At 43.8% G+C, this 15,323-nt stretch overlaps 1 protein-coding gene and 1 long non-coding RNA gene across 3 annotated transcripts in view; one reads left to right on the top strand and one right to left on the bottom strand.

The window, feature by feature from the left end:
• The first annotated feature begins 299 nt into the window (after positions 1 to 299).
• LOC106906666 (uncharacterized) lies at positions 300 to 9,393 on the top strand. Of its 2 annotated transcripts, none has more exons than XR_015765779.1 (4): positions 300 to 3,416; positions 3,907 to 4,087; positions 4,262 to 5,613; positions 6,193 to 9,393. It is a non-coding gene; the product is annotated as an uncharacterized LOC106906666 (long non-coding RNA). The 2 variants fall into 2 exon arrangements; XR_015765778.1 differs by lacking the exon at positions 6,193 to 9,393 and having other exon boundaries at positions 444 to 822; positions 1,893 to 3,416; positions 4,262 to 4,344.
• Positions 9,394 to 12,469: 3,076 nt separating this feature from the next.
• Positions 12,470 to 15,323, bottom strand: part of LOC148154483 (uncharacterized) — a 9,881-nt gene continuing 7,027 nt past the window's right edge. Inside the window, exons 4-6 of the mRNA XM_088014767.1 lie at positions 14,654 to 14,756; positions 12,937 to 13,017; positions 12,470 to 12,861 (exon numbers count right to left, since the gene is read on the bottom strand). Coding sequence (XP_087870893.1) covers positions 12,470 to 12,861; positions 12,937 to 13,017; positions 14,654 to 14,756 — 576 coding nt within the window. The remainder of the gene's footprint in view (positions 12,862 to 12,936; positions 13,018 to 14,653; positions 14,757 to 15,323) is intronic.

The following is a 15,323-nucleotide window of genomic DNA, read 5'->3' as shown; positions in this document are numbered from 1 at the left end:
GATAATCATTTTATTATTATTACATAATAATCATTTTATTATTATTACATGATAATCATTTTATTATTATTACATGATAATCATTTTATTATTATTACATAATAATCATTTTATTATTATTACATAATAATCATTTCCTCATATGAGGATCCCTGCAGATCATCCATCAATCAAAGCATTGATTATTAATTATTCTCTGATTCATAACAGAATCAGTTCTGTTCCTTAAATTACACCCAGAGATTAAATTACATTATAAACTTACATTATTATGATCTTTATGATCTTTATTATTGTTGTTCCTGTCTGGTTTGTGGATGATTTAGATTCAGAGGAATAAAAACCTTCAAAGGTTTAAATCATGAATCTGAATCTTTTTTTTTACTGAATCACTTTAAATGAATTAACATAAAATTTATTTTATTTTATTTTTTACAAAATGTGAAAATAATCAGGATAGAAAACATAATTCCCTCTAAATAATCCAGATTATCTCATTTAAATTAATAGTTAAGTTCATGTAAAATCATGTTGTGACCTGAAGCTGCAGACTTCCTGTGGCGGCTGTGACGTCACGGCGTGGGCGCTGCTTCTGCGTCCTGATTGGCTGCTGAGGATCTTCCGCTCTCAGTTTCCACAGGATGCGGTCGCTGAGCGTCAGAGGCGAAGGCGGCTGCGGCTGGCGCCTCTCAGCCCGCTGGGACAGGAAGCCGGCGGGGCGGGGAACCGGGCCAGGCGCCCCGACCAGAACCGGAGCAGGTCTCACACTTCCTGCCGCCGCCAGCAGCAGCTGCAGAAACATCCAGAAAACACTCAGCAGAGGTCAGAGGTCACACCGAGCTGCAGATGAATTCATTCATTCACTCATTCATCCCAAACAGAACATTAATCTTTATATAAACGGGAATAAAACACATTTAAGGTCATTTCCTGTTTTACATAAATAAATAATAATAAATAAAAACCTGCTTGAATAAATAATTTAGTGGTTCAAACTGGATCATTTAAAAACAGACAGATAATTTATATAACCTTTATATCAACGTTACATATTATTGTATAAATGAGATGAAATTAGAACTTTATTATCCATCAGTGACGATTAAATCAAAAACAAATAGAAAATAAAATACATAAAAACAGAATAAAGAATAAAAATACTGAACATAAAAATTCTGCAGTTATGAATAATGTTCTGTGTTTCAAGGTGCAGCTGAGTTTATTTAAAATAATATTTATAATGTTTATAATATTTATAACGTTTATATTTATAATTATAATATTTATATTTATAACGTTTATAATATTTATAATGTTTATAATATTTATAACGTTTATATTTATAATTATAATATTTATATTTATAACGTTTATAATATTTATAATGTTTATAATATTTATAATGTTTAAAATGTTTATAATGATGTTTTCGTATATTTGAGCATTAAAAGAGAAACTACAGGACGTTCTGACAAACAGCAGAAATATTTTTTAAAATCATAAAATAACTGGAAGAACCAGCAGATACTTATTGATTATTGATTAGATCCATAACTAATTTATTGATACTTTTATGGTTTTAAGGTAAAAATATTTAAATATTTAAATATCAAATTAAAATATTTTATAAATAAAAAAATTAAATTTCTCCTGGATCCAAACAATCATAAAGTGACTCAGCAGCTCAGAGTCCATCAGAACCATCAGAACCATCAGAACCATCAGAACCATCAGGTCCAACAGAACCATCAGGTCCATCAGAACCATCAGGTCCATCAGAACCATCAGGTCCACTCTGCTCTGCCTCAGTCTGTGGCTGATGTCTCTACTTTGACTAGGCCATCCCAACACCTGGGTTTGTTGCTGTTTGTTATTTTTATTTTATTTTTCAGGTTCAATAAACACTAAACCTTAATCTGGAGCAGCTGTCAAACATGAGGCGCAGGGGCCAAAACCAGGCCGCCGGAGCTTTTCCTCTGGACGTCGGGAAATACGACAAGAAGCTCAACATGATTAATGTCAGGAAGATCAAGCTAGCAGGCAGATCCTGGTCACTCTGGGGCCCACAGCATCACTCCGCCACCGCCGAGCCTTCAGCTGGGTCAACCCTGATGACATCACGCTTCGGTCCAGCTGACGATGTCCTTCAGATCCGGCTGCCATCTTGTTTCTGGATACTATCAGTACCATGACCTTTAACCTTTGACCTGCTAACTGGGGCCTGCTCTGACCTTTGAACTTGGCCTGATTCTGCTGGGCCGGTTCAGAGATGACCTTTGACCCTCCCCAGGTTGAGCAGCAGCAGCAGCCATTAATACAGAAATCAGTTTTAATTGTTTTTGTGTCAGAGGTTCAGCAGATGCTGTTCGCTCCTTTCTGGTGTTTGTTGCTTTGACTAGGCCGACCGCACCGGAAGGCAGCAGCTGAGAGACGAGTCGGTGGTGGTGGCATCATCTTCATCATCATCTTCATCATCATCATCATCAGCAGCAGCAGCAGCAGCAGCTTCTTTGCGGTCGACCCAGAATCTGACAAACATCCGGCTGAACCAGAGAAACTCGACCACAGAAAGTTTCCGACGGAAAAAAAAAAACCTGCAGCTGCAACTTCCAGGAAACAAGAATCATTCATTCAGTTCTAAATATGACAACATGAACCACAGCAGCAGCTGGTCATCGTTACACATTCAGATCTATAATCTGGATTAAAACTGTCAGTTTGAACCAGAATTATTAAAGCAGGAAGTAAATCTAGATGACCTTTGACCTCAGAGGGAGCAGTAAACAGACCAAAGCCACTTTTACTGTGAATATCCATTCAATGTTTATGAAATATGACAGAACAGATAAATGATGAGATTAATCAGATAAATAAAATATGATGTCATAAACACATTAAATGATTTAATTCAATTTGCTGAAGGGAAACTTTGAAACACTTTCAATAATTTAAGAAGGAATTTAATTAAAACCCAGAAGAGGAAAAATGAGTTTTTACAGAAATTAAAACATTTAAAGTTTTTAACATGAAAAGATGATCAGAGTTCAGAGCAGAGCTGGAGGTCAAGAGGTCAGGGTCGTCTTCAGGACACTGTGACCCTGAGGGACAGACTGAGGGACAGATGGACAGACAGACTGAGGGACAGACAGACTGAGGGACAGACTGACTGAGGGACAGACAGACTGAGGGACAGACTGAGGGACTCTGGACTCTCAGGACATTCCTGCTGCTCTCGCCTGTAATGTCTCGGTTCTGCCAGCAGGAGGAGCTGCTCCGGATCCTGTAACGATTCCCAGCGGATCTGCAGGAATCTTTCCTGGCTCCTTCCTGGAGTTCGACTCGTCTCTGAATGTTTGGCATCGTTTGTCTCACCTGTCCAGGTGAACCAGCTGTCCATATCAACTCACCTAATGCAGGTACGGAGGCCTCTGATTGGTGCATCAAAGGAACTGATTGATTTGAATCAGGAAGTTGAGACAGAAATCATTGAAGGTGACCCAGTGAGGAAGTAATCAGTAAAATTAACAGGTTTTCTGCTGAATTTTGATCAAATCCTGAGAAAAAAAAGTTTTTCTTGAACCTGAAAAATATCCAACATGGAGCCTAATTTTCATTTGGACTTGAATAGTTTTGGATGTAGCTGTAGCTATGCTAGCTAACTCTTTAAATGTTTCACCCTGTGGCTCATAATGTTGGTTTTATTTCTGTTCTGGATTATAATCTCATCATATTTATCTTATACGGTTTTAAAAGATGCTAACGGCTTTAATGCAACATTTCAGAGCATCAACCTGATGAATCAATGGTGTTGATTTCAGTCATCTCCGGTTTCCTGTTCAGAGAAACAAGACGATTGTTTTCAGTCATGAAACGATCAGATTATTTTAATCATGTTTCTGTTTCCAGAACATTCAGAGCTGAGTCACATCAGGAGGAGCAGAGTTTCACCGACTCAGTGACTGAACCGAAGACGATTCACTGATCTGGGTTTGGTCTGATCTGGTTTCTGTAAAGGTCAACAGAAACCTTCTCAGTCTCCTTCAGACTGGAAACAAACCAGCAGCAACAAAAGCATCTGGAAAACCAGGTGAGTCGACTCTGAAAGCTTCAACTATTATAAAATACAAAATATTCACATTAAAATCATCCATCAGATGAAACCGATCATACAGAAGCTCAGGTTACTTATAAGTTTCTAAATATAAACATCTGTATTTATTTCCTGTAATAAAACATATTTTCTGTCATCCTTTCATCACAGCTGCTGTCGAACAGAGATCAGTTTAACTGATGATCTGACCTGAAACATCTGGATCTGAAAATAAACCAAGAGAAATGAAAACATCCCAGAATTCCTCAGTTTTCTTTCTTCTGTGTTTTTTTTTTCTGATTTTAATCAAATCATTTCAGTGGAATCTGAAGCTGCTAGGACTCCTGCATCCTGCAGGTGGCGTCCTTCATGCTGGCTGTTTTTCTGTTTTGTTGGACAACAGCACCATCAAGTGGATGTTTACAGAACTGCAGTTCAGCGTTCAGTGTTTCTGTTCTCTGTTTTCATTCAGGATGTTTTCACGAAAAAAACAGAGACATTAATATGTGTTTTTCTGATATCCAGAGTGATGCTGGAGGTGAAGTGATGATAAAATCCTCAGTAAAAACTTCCAGTGCTGTAAAAACCAGGACTGGAAAAGAGGAGTTGTTCCTGATGTGTCTGATTTAAATGTCTCTAATGAACTTTAATAACCGTTTTAACGTTTTAGGGATGAACTGCCTGTTTTCCTCCTGCTCACAGAAACGTGTTTATAACTGAAGACAGTCAGAGAAAACTCTGATCCGTCAACTCTGCTGGTTGACGGATCAGAACCTGAACGGAGCAGCCAGCAGATATCAGCTTTTCCATAAATCCTTGATGCTCTGCTAAGTGACAAACATTTGGAAATATTTGGTGCCCAAAGCTGAATCTCATGAGGAGCTAAATGATTTTAGGCTGAAGCTTTGACTTGTTCTGAAATCGAGACGATTCGTGAAATGGGAACTTATTTGCTGGATCCGCTTCAGTTCCAGAGCAGGAAGAGGACGATGCTGCCGCATGTGAAGCTTTTCATTGATTTTCCATCTGCCATCATATTTGCTGAGGTCCAGAGATGTGAATATTAACCTGATTCTTCTCCATACTGACGCCACATCTGGTCAGAGGCACTTCGTCTGACGCTGAGGTGCCTGCCACACTTTCAGCATCTTTATTGTTGTTCTGCACACAGATTCCTGCCACAGGAGAATCATCACATTATAAAGTTTCCGGACGACTCGGTGGTCGTGTTCCTGCTAATGGCTGATCGGACCTTCAGCGTAACAGAAGAGATGTGGACAGACGTTAGGAAGGTCTCTGTCCCTCCAGGAGAGAACGGTCAGCTAGAGGAAGAGTCCAAGAATGAAAGAACCTGGAAGGACTGATGGACAGACTGAAGGACAGACTGAAGGACAGACTGACGGACAGACTGATGGACAGACTGAAGGACAGACTGAAGGACAGACTGACGGACAGACTGACGGACAGACTGACGGACAGACTGAAGGACGACAGTCAGTCACATGACGCCTTCAGCCAATCACGTAAGTTAGTACACCCTCCATGCAGTTAGTTAGTACACCCTCCATGCAGTAAGTTAGTACACCCCGCATGCAGCTGGACAGAAGGCTCCGTTTCTGGATGTTGTCCATCTGGTCCAGTTGATCGGATCAGAACCGGGTGCAGAATCTCTGCTCTGGTTCTCCGTCTGTCAGTGAATCAGAACTTCATGAAGCTCTGAGAGGCTTTGGTCTGAAACCTGCTGCTCAGGTAGGAACCATGTTGACCCATCAGGTCGGTTTCACCAGAACCAGAACCAGACCTGGAACAAACTGCCTGAGATGTTCAGAACCTGCTGGTTCCTCTGAATCTGGACTGAATCCTGAGTTTATGATCAGATGAAACATTGATTTCCTTACAATGCAGCATTTCTCCAGTTTCTGTTTCTCATGATGCGGCCTAGTTAAAGGCCGACCAGGAGACATGAGCTGCTGATTAGAATCAGTTCAAATCAAATTTATTACACCTTTCAGCAGCCAGGTAGTTCAAAGTCTTCACATCATGAAAATACCATAATGTCCAATAATGGTTCATAGTGAATTCATTTCCTTCATGTTTTACAGTTTCCCAATGAAATCAGTCCATTTCTCTGATGGAGCGCCACCGCCACCTGCTGGCCGTTTTTGGTACTGAAGCATTTGCTCTACAGGGCAGATCGATTAAATCTGAAGGCATCAAAATTGTTAAATAAATTCAGTTCAAACATAAAAATAAACATGATTGAGAGGAAATCAGAGGATCCATGAATGGAAACAATGAAAACAGGAAGCAGGGATGAAAAATCAGCTCGAAATAAAGAGCAAGCTTTAAAAGAAACACAAAAACAATATTTCTAATTTTTCATGATTGTGGGATGGAAACCAGGATGCAGAGCAGCAGGAGACTGAAGGGGGATGTCTGGAATAATCCATAAATTAACATAAAATACACTGAATAACCGAAAGGACACAGAAAAACTACTGAATGTAGAAGTGAAGATGTGTGTTTCCCTCTGGACCGACCCGAAGGTTACCGCCTCTGGTTTAAAGCTTCTCCTGTTAAAGATGAGAGAAATGATCAGCTATGATCACATGAATGAAACATTAAAACACTGCAGCAGGAATTCAGCTCCATTTAAACAGAAAAGATTTCACTTTCAACCTGAGTCCACATGATGGCGCTGTTGATCCATGAATAGGTGAGCCGGTCCCAGCGGTGAGGTTCTGATCCCAGACGGTTCAGAGAGCAGAGCCCTGGTCCGGGACTCGGCTGCTCGGCACCGACCCGGTTTGTGGGAGGAGGAACTGCAGCTTCTGGTCCAGAAGAAGAAACGGTTTGATGAGAGTTTGGAGCATCGATATGAAACTTTCACCGGGTTTCCTTCCAGAATCGTCTCCGTCTGGACTCGGCTCTGCTGCACCAGATGAAACCAACTCCTTGGTTTTCATCTGGATTTAGATTTTTTGCAGTTAAACGTTTTCCTGAAGCTCTCAGGTCGGGTTCAGTAGATCAAACATTTCAGCCTGAAACTCTGCAGCTTTTCTTCCTGAGGAGAAAAAACTGAAACTTCATTCAGAATAAATTTATCCTGTTAGTGGCTGTTGGTCATTTTATCTTGACCTTTTGCTCCTGCAGGTTTCAGGGTGCTGAGTCGTCCTGAAGTTTTGCTTCAGATGTTGATTTTTCTAAGCTTTGAAGTCAGAATGTTGAAAATAAGATGATAAATTATTTGCAGAATTCCTTAAATCTAAAAAACCTCTTTGTACAAAACTTTTAAGCATCAGTAGGAAATGGCTGACTTTTCTGAAAATGTTCTCTTGCTCATAGTAAACTTTTATTTTCCTTACGATAAATAATTAATTAATTAGGAAAATTGTCAGGAGTTATAATTGTGTATTTTTCCTTGACGATCAGATGATGAGCTTCCATTTCTTCCCTGAACAAGTAAAAAGCAGAAACCTTGGATGAGGAGCGGTGGTTTGTGGTTTCTCTTATCTTTGAACATGAGTCTGGTGTCTGTGGTCAGGTTTTTGTACAGCCTCCTCTACATGTTGCACCACTGTGTTTCTAGAGCGCAGTAGTAGAGGCCTGAGTCTGCCAGGGTTGCTGTTTCTATCTGCAGCTCAGTCGATGTGTCTGTTGTTACTGATCTGTAACGATCGTTGGGAACGTACGACTCCTTACTTTGGTTCTTTGCTCCTTTCCACAGCAGGAACTGAGGAGCCTCAACATCAGAAACTTGTTTGTACCAGTGAAGGTGCAGAAACTTTTTTGTTGTCTCATAGTTACAGCGGAGTGAGACAGGCTGTCCTTCAGTCCCTCTGTCTTCATCTCTAACAGCAGCGATTGAGTCATCAGCTGTTAGTCCTGTTAAAGTGGAGAAAATGAACAACCTGATCAGTATTCCTGTCTACCTGCACAACTAAATCAACTAGTGAAATTATTAAGTACTTAATAATAAAACTCACCTCTAATGAGAGACAGAAGCAAAACGAGGAAGAGCAACATGTCTTTGGAGTCCTTAGAGCCACACAGCAGATCAACAAGGTTCTTCCACTGCAGCAGGAGGAGGAAATGATGTCATTGGATGAGCTGAAGGTCAGTGGGCGGGGCCACTTCAACTCAACCAATCAGAGAGTTTTCTGCTTCCTCAGCAGCTCTGTCTCTGATCTTTACTGCTTCATGTCTCTGTTGTCTTCAGTCCAAAGACTCAACAACCAGAGGATTAACAGGGAGTGAGGCCCTCTAGTGGCTGCTGTGGAGTACTGCAGGTTTTAGTGGTTTAACAGGGAGTGAGGCCCTCTAGTGGCTGCTGTGGAGTACTGCAGGTTTTAGTACAGGGTTTGATCAGACACATATCAGTGTTCCTTGTGGAGAGTTTCAGAAACAGCTACATTTGAACGTCTCCCTCTCCTCACTCATTTTTCATTTTCAGGGTAACAGGGTTTTGGGTTTGGGGCTTCCAGCGATGGGACGCACTGATGGGAGGCTTATGGTACGTATTCTTCCTGTGGATGCTCTGCCTTTGCAGGAATTGTCAATCAGTATCCTCATCTGAGTTTGAAACGCATCTGTTTGCAGTTAGTGGGGCGACTGTGGCTCTGTGGGTAGTCGCCTTGTGATCGGAAGGTAGTAGGTTCGATTCCAGCTTCCTCCTGCCAAAAGGCAGGAGGAATGTGACTCTAGTGCGCTTTGAGTGGTCAAAATGATTGGAAAAGTGCTATATAAGTTCAGTCCATTTACCATTAGTGGGTAGCCAAATAAGGGTGTATGGAACCAAAAGGCCCACAAGTCATGTATGACCTGCACTGAGGATGGAGTACTCCCTTCATAATGAACCTCATCGGCTATCCACACCTAGTCTGCAAAGCAGCAGGGGGTCTGTTGGGCAGTCTGTCTGAGTCATTCTGACCCTCTCTTCCCCTCCTCATGTGCAAGTAAGGACTGGACAGGAGCCCATGACTTGGAAAGAATGCTGTTTGGACAGAAAACAACAACCCTTGGTTGTTATTTTGTGTATGTGAAACGGAGCAGATGTGGATTTCCAAGAGGTCCCAAATATATTCTGAGAACCCCAATTCACACCTAATGTCAAACGGTGCCACAAGTCCTACGTAAATCAAGGGCCATTGGTCGAAGCTTTCCAATATGCACTAGTAGAAATGAGAATCTGTAAAAAGTGATGTCAGAAGCACCAATTGAGAGATTTTGGATTTTTGTAACGATGTGCGTGTGACGATGTAATTTCTGTAGAAGTGTGCTAATAAATCTCTCAACCCACCAGCCTTAAGCAGTAAGAACCAAGTTATTTCTTTTATTCATATATTCCATGTTAGCCACCTTCTTGGCCCTCTGTAACACCCAACAGGCTCCCCTGTCCACTCAAATGTATTTATGTACATTTGAGAGAATGTAAAGAGCGATATGTGGTTTGGTAATTTTGATGTCAATAACACATGAAAATTGGTCTGGAAGTTACATTTAGCAGACCACAGACTGCCGATTGTAGAGTCTTCTCCACCTGAACCCCAAAACCAAATGCATCTCGGTTAATACTGGGCAGTAGGTCTAGACCACCAGGACTTGCTGGTGGGGCTTGGAACTTTTACTAGGGTTTAGTTTGAAGCTGCAACAAGAAACATTCTTTAAAAAGCAGAAACCTTGGATGAGGAGCGGTGGTTTGTGGTTTCTCTTATCTTTGAACATGAGTCTGGTGTCTGTGGTCAGGTTTTTGTACAGCCTCCTCTACATGTTGCACCACTGTGTTTCTAGAGCGCAGTAGTAGAGGCCTGAGTCTGCCAGGGTTGCTGTTTCTATCTGCAGCTCAGTCGATGTGTCTGTTGTTACTGATCTGTAATGATCGTTGGGAACGTACGACTCCTTACTTTGGTTCTTTGCTCCTTTCCACAGCAGGAACTGAGGAGCCTCAACATCAGAAACTTGTTTGTACCAGTGAAGGTTGGGATTGACGGAACTCGTCTGGTAGTTACAGCGGAGTGAGACAAGTTGTCCTTCTATCCCGTTGACTTCATAACCAACAGCAGAGATGAACTCTATTGCCTGAGCTGTTAGACCTGGAAGAAATGAAGCCATCGTCCATGAGGGTAAGAGGAGAAGAAAAAGTGGAAAAATGTCCCCTGAACAGTATTACTCTATCAACCTGCTCAACTAAATTAACTGGTGACAAGATTATTAATTAATGGAGCAGATGGAAAAAAACCTAAACTCACCTCTAATAAGAGACAGAAGCAAAACGAGGGAGAGCAACATGTCTTTGGAGTCCTTAGAGCCACACAGCAGATCAACAAGGTTCTTCCACTGCAGCAGGAGGAGGAAATGATGTCATTGGATGAGCTGAAGGTCAGTGGGCGGGGCCACTTCAACTCGACCAATCAGAGAGTTTTCTGCTTCCTCAGCAGCTCTGTCTCTGATCTTTACTGCTTCATGTCTCTGTTGTCTTCAGTCCAAGACTCAACAACCAGAGGATTAACAGGGAGTGAGGCCCTCTAGTGGCTGCTGTGGAGTACTGCAGGTTTTAGTGGTTTAACAGAGAGTGAGGCCCTCTAGTGGCTGCTGTGGAGTACTGCAGGTTTTAGTGGTTTAACAGAGAGTGAGGCCCTCTAGTGGCTGCTGCGGAGTACTGCAGGTTTTAGTGGTTTAACAGGGAGTGAGGCCCTCTAGTGGCTGCTGTGGAGTACTGCAGGTTTTAGTGGTTTAACAGAGAGTGAGGCCCTCTAGTGGCCGCTGTGGAGTACTGCAGGTTTTAGTGGTTTAACAGGGAGTGAGGCCCTCTAGTGGCTGCTGTGGAGTACTGCAGGTTTTTGTACAGGGTTCTGGTGTTTCCTGTCACTGTGGGCCTCACAGCGCAGTAGTACACAGCAGAGTCTGTCACTGCAGCAGAGGAGATCAGCAGATCCATCCGGGTTTTATCATCACTCATGTTGAAGGAGAAACCAAGAAGCAATGTTGACATTGGAGCTCCTGTTCCTGAGTGGGAGATCAGGAACTGTGGAGGTTCTCCAGGATATTGTCGATACCAGAAGAAATAATCATTTGTGGCTCGTCTTGAAAATGCATAGGACAGATTAACAAAGCTGCTTTCTGAACTAATGAGTTCCTCCTCAAGAGGAGTAAGTTGATCACAGCTGATACCTAAATGGAGAAATATCTGTTTAATTATAAAAGTTTTCATTGTGAGTCATTGACACATTTTCACAGTTTAAAGCATCTCGATCCTATCTGACCTGTTAGCAGGGAGGTGATGAGCAGAGACAGACCATAATAGTCCATGTTGAGCAGAGTTAATGTTGGAGAGTTGAACTGAACTGAAGGAGGAAGTTTGACTCTCTGAGTTCAGGAACAGATCAGCTCCTCCTCTTCCTCCTGGTGGAAACAAAGTCTTTTAGACAGTAACATGGGTTGTGTTCAGTGGTTGAGAAAAAACAGGAGAAACATTCAGCAGGACAGTAAATACTCACAACTACACCATTACACTGTTAAAGGGGATTCTACAGTGCTTGTCTAGTAAAACACGCTACAAGGCCTCAGGTGAATAGCTGCTGTCTCACCATTCATGAAGGACAGTTTATTCAACCCATTGTCACGTTAATGCAACCTGATCTATGAGGCCCTCTAGTGGATGTTGTGGAGTATTGCCTTGTTGTTGCTCTACAGGTTTTTGCACGGGGTTCTGGTGTTTCCTGTCACTGTGGGCTGCAGAGCACAGTAGTACACAGCAGAGTCTGACGGATTAAGTTTCTGGATCCTCAGAGGAATGGAAACATCTTCAAGATTGGCATCAAATCGGTCCTTGTTGAACAGCTTAGAGTTCACACCTGTTCCTTTAACACGTGTCAGTATATGTATTGGGAGTTTATTTTCTTCTTGTTTATACCAGAACAGATATGGATTTGCAAAGGAATTTGCTTCAAAGGTACATCCCAGAATCACTGAGCTTCCTGCAGCAGCAACAACTTCTCTTTCTGTCTGCGTCACTGAGTCTCCTTTACACTCTGGGGAAGAACAGAACATGCAGAGGAAGAGATGGATCAATAGAGATGATTGATTAAAGGAGAACAATCAGCAGCTTTCCAGACTTCTCCTCCATGTGGAGGAAACATGTTGATCTTTGTATCTTACCAGAGAAAAGAGCAGCCAGAATAATCCACAGCCAATGTTCCATCTGTCCAACAAGGTTTAAACCAGCAGGAGAAAGCAGCTGATGTTCAACATTCAGTCTGACTGTTGTTCTCTTCACAGCACCACTTCTTATTGACACGATGCTGGAGCACAGAGCACAAGGAGAGCGCTGCCTGCTGGAGCATGTCGCCCCCTGGTGGCTGCTGTGGAGTACTGCAGGTTTTAGTGGTTTAACAGGGAGTGAGGCCCTCTAGTGGCAGCTGTGGAGTACTGCAGGTTTTTGTACAGGGTTCTGGTGTTTCCTGTCACTGTGGGCCTCACAGCGCAGTAGTACACAGCAGAGTCTGTCACTGCAGCAGAGGAGATCAGCAGATCCATCCGGGTTTCATCTTCATTCACTCTAATGGGGAAACCAGGAAGCGGCTGAGATAATTCTTCTCCTTTTGCTGTGTGGGAGATCAGGAACTCTGGAGGTTTTCCAGGATATTGTCGGTACCAGAAGAAATAATCATTAACAGCTGCTGGTTTGGATAAAGTGTAGGTCAGAGGAACGAAGCTGTCAACTAAATCGAACACTTCATTCTGCTGCGGAGTCGGTTGATCACATCTGACACCTGGAGGAAGAAAAATCTGTTCAGGTACAAAAGTTTTCATGAACATTTCAGTTGATCGTCTCGATCCAATCTGACCTGTTAGCAGGGAGGCGACCAGCAGAGACAGACCATAATAGTCCATGTTGAGCAGAGTTAATGTTGGAGAGCTGAACTGAACTGAAGGAGGAAGTTTGAGTCTCTTAGAGATCAGGAACAGATCAGCTCCTCCTCTTCGTCCTCTTCCTCAGCTTCAGCAGACAGTCAGCTCTGCTTCCACTGGCAGCTTGTCCTGGATTTAATCTGGATTTGCTTATTTTTAATCAATTAATCACAGAAAACATCCCATGACAGCTGATTTATCCTCTTAAGACTGAACTGTCTGAGCTGTTGAGTTTCCTATAAAAATCAGTGAATACCTGAGTTTCTTCAGGCAGCTCTTTGTGTTTCATTTGCTATTGTTCTGTATAAACTACAACCTGAGGATTAATGATGCTGAATCCCATCCGCCTTTATACTCTGACATAATCAACAAGAAATCACGCAGCAAAATCTTCTAATCATATTAGGGAAACTATAATTACTAGCATATTATAATTTTAGTTTTTGCCCTTTGTTCAGTGAAATGTGAGTTTTGGATGGATCAAAATGCAGACTGGAGCTGGGATCATGGTGATGAATTACGTGTTTTCAGTGCCGAGGCCTCGGAGCGTGTCGACCAATCAGGAGGATTTTTATGAAGCGTATCGAGGCTTGTGTTGATGCAGCAGGTTGTGACGTCTGAAGCCTCGTATTCGGGCCCCTAGGGATGCGGTCGAACGCTTTCTCCAAGTCCACTAAACACATGTAGACTGGTTGGGTGAACTCCCAGAACCATCCAGGACCCTGCTGAGTGTAGAGCTGGTCCAGTGTTCCACGGCCAGGACCAGAACCACACTGCTCTTCCTGAATCCGAGGTTCGACTATCCGACGGACCCTCCTCTCCAGGACCCCTTAATAGACCTTACCAGGGAGGCTTAAGAGTGTGACCCCCCTGTAATTGGAGCACACCTTCCCCTCCACTCAGACTCAATGTCCCCCACCTCCCCCGGAACGTGTTCGAAGTTCTGCTGGAGATGGGAGTTAAAGCTCCGTCTCACAGGGGACTTGGCCAGACATTCCCAGCAGACCCTCACTACACGTTTGGGGCTGCCAGGTCTGACCGGCTTCCTCCCCCACCACCGGAGCCAACTCACCACCAGGTAGTGGTCAGCGGACAGCTCCGCACCTCTCTTCACCCGAGTGTCCAAGACATTCGGCCGCAGATCCGATGAAACGATGACAAAATCGATCATTGAACTGCGGCCTAGGGTGTCCCGGTGCCAAGTGCACATATGGACACCCTTATGCTTGAACATGGTGATGGACAATCCGTGATGAGCACAGAAGTCCAACAACAGAACACCACTCGAGTTCAGATCGGGGGGCCGTTCCTCCCAACCACGCCCCTCCAGTTCTCACTGTCATTGCCCACGTGAGCGTTGAAGTCCCCCAGCAGAACAAGGGAGTCCCCAGGAGAGGCACTCTCCAGTACCCCCTCTAAGGACTCCAAGAAGGGTGGGTTAATCTGAACTGTAAGAACAGACCACAGTCAGAAACCGTCCCCCCACCCGTAGGTGGAGGGAGGCTACCCTCTCGTTCACCGGGGTAAACCCCAACGTACAGGCGCCAAGATGGGGGGCAACAAGTATGCCCACTCCTGCCCGGCGCCTCTCACCGTGGGCAATTCCAGAGTGGAAGTACGTCCAGCCCCTCTCAAGGAGACTGGTTCCAGAACCAGAGCCTATTTCTATCCGGAACCTCTCAGCCTCGCACACCGGCTCCGGTTCCTTCCCCACCGGAGAGGTGACGTTCCATGTCCCAAGAGCCAGCTTCTGCAACTGAGGATCAGACCGCCAGGGTCCCCTCCTTCGGCTGCCGCCCATAACACACTGCACCCGACCCCTTTGGCCCCTCCGACAGGTGGTGAGCCCGTTGGAAGGCGGACCCATGTCTCCTCTTCGGGCTGAGCCCGGCCGGGCTCCGTGGGTAAAAGCCCGGCCACCAGGCGCTCGCCATCATGCCCCACCTCCAAGCCTGGCTCAATAGTGGGGCCCTGGTGAACCGCGTCCGGGCGAGGGAACACCAGATCCAAAGTTATGACTCATCATAGGGGTCTTCAGGCTGCACTTTGTCTGGCCCCTCACCTAGGACCTGTCTGCCTTGGGTGACCCATTAGGGGCAGAAAGCCCCATAGCTCCTGGGATCATTGGGACACTCACACCTCTCCACCACAATAAGGTGGCAGCCCAAGGAGAGGAAGAAGACAGAAAATATCCACTGGAATATTGGGAAGTTGTGACAAAATGTTTTAACACAACTTCCATAAACCTGCTGATCCGTTTCTGGCTTCAGAGGAACCTGTTAAAGTTTTTATGTTTAAATCATAAATAATGTCCTTTTGTCCC

This window comes from Poecilia mexicana, unplaced genomic scaffold (genome assembly GCF_051168715.1).
Source record: "Poecilia mexicana isolate PSO_F unplaced genomic scaffold, ASM5116871v1 scaffold_17, whole genome shotgun sequence".
In the NCBI taxonomy this organism is placed as follows: Eukaryota; Metazoa; Chordata; class Actinopteri; order Cyprinodontiformes; family Poeciliidae; genus Poecilia; species Poecilia mexicana.
This window is presented reverse-complemented; position numbering and strand designations above follow the sequence as displayed.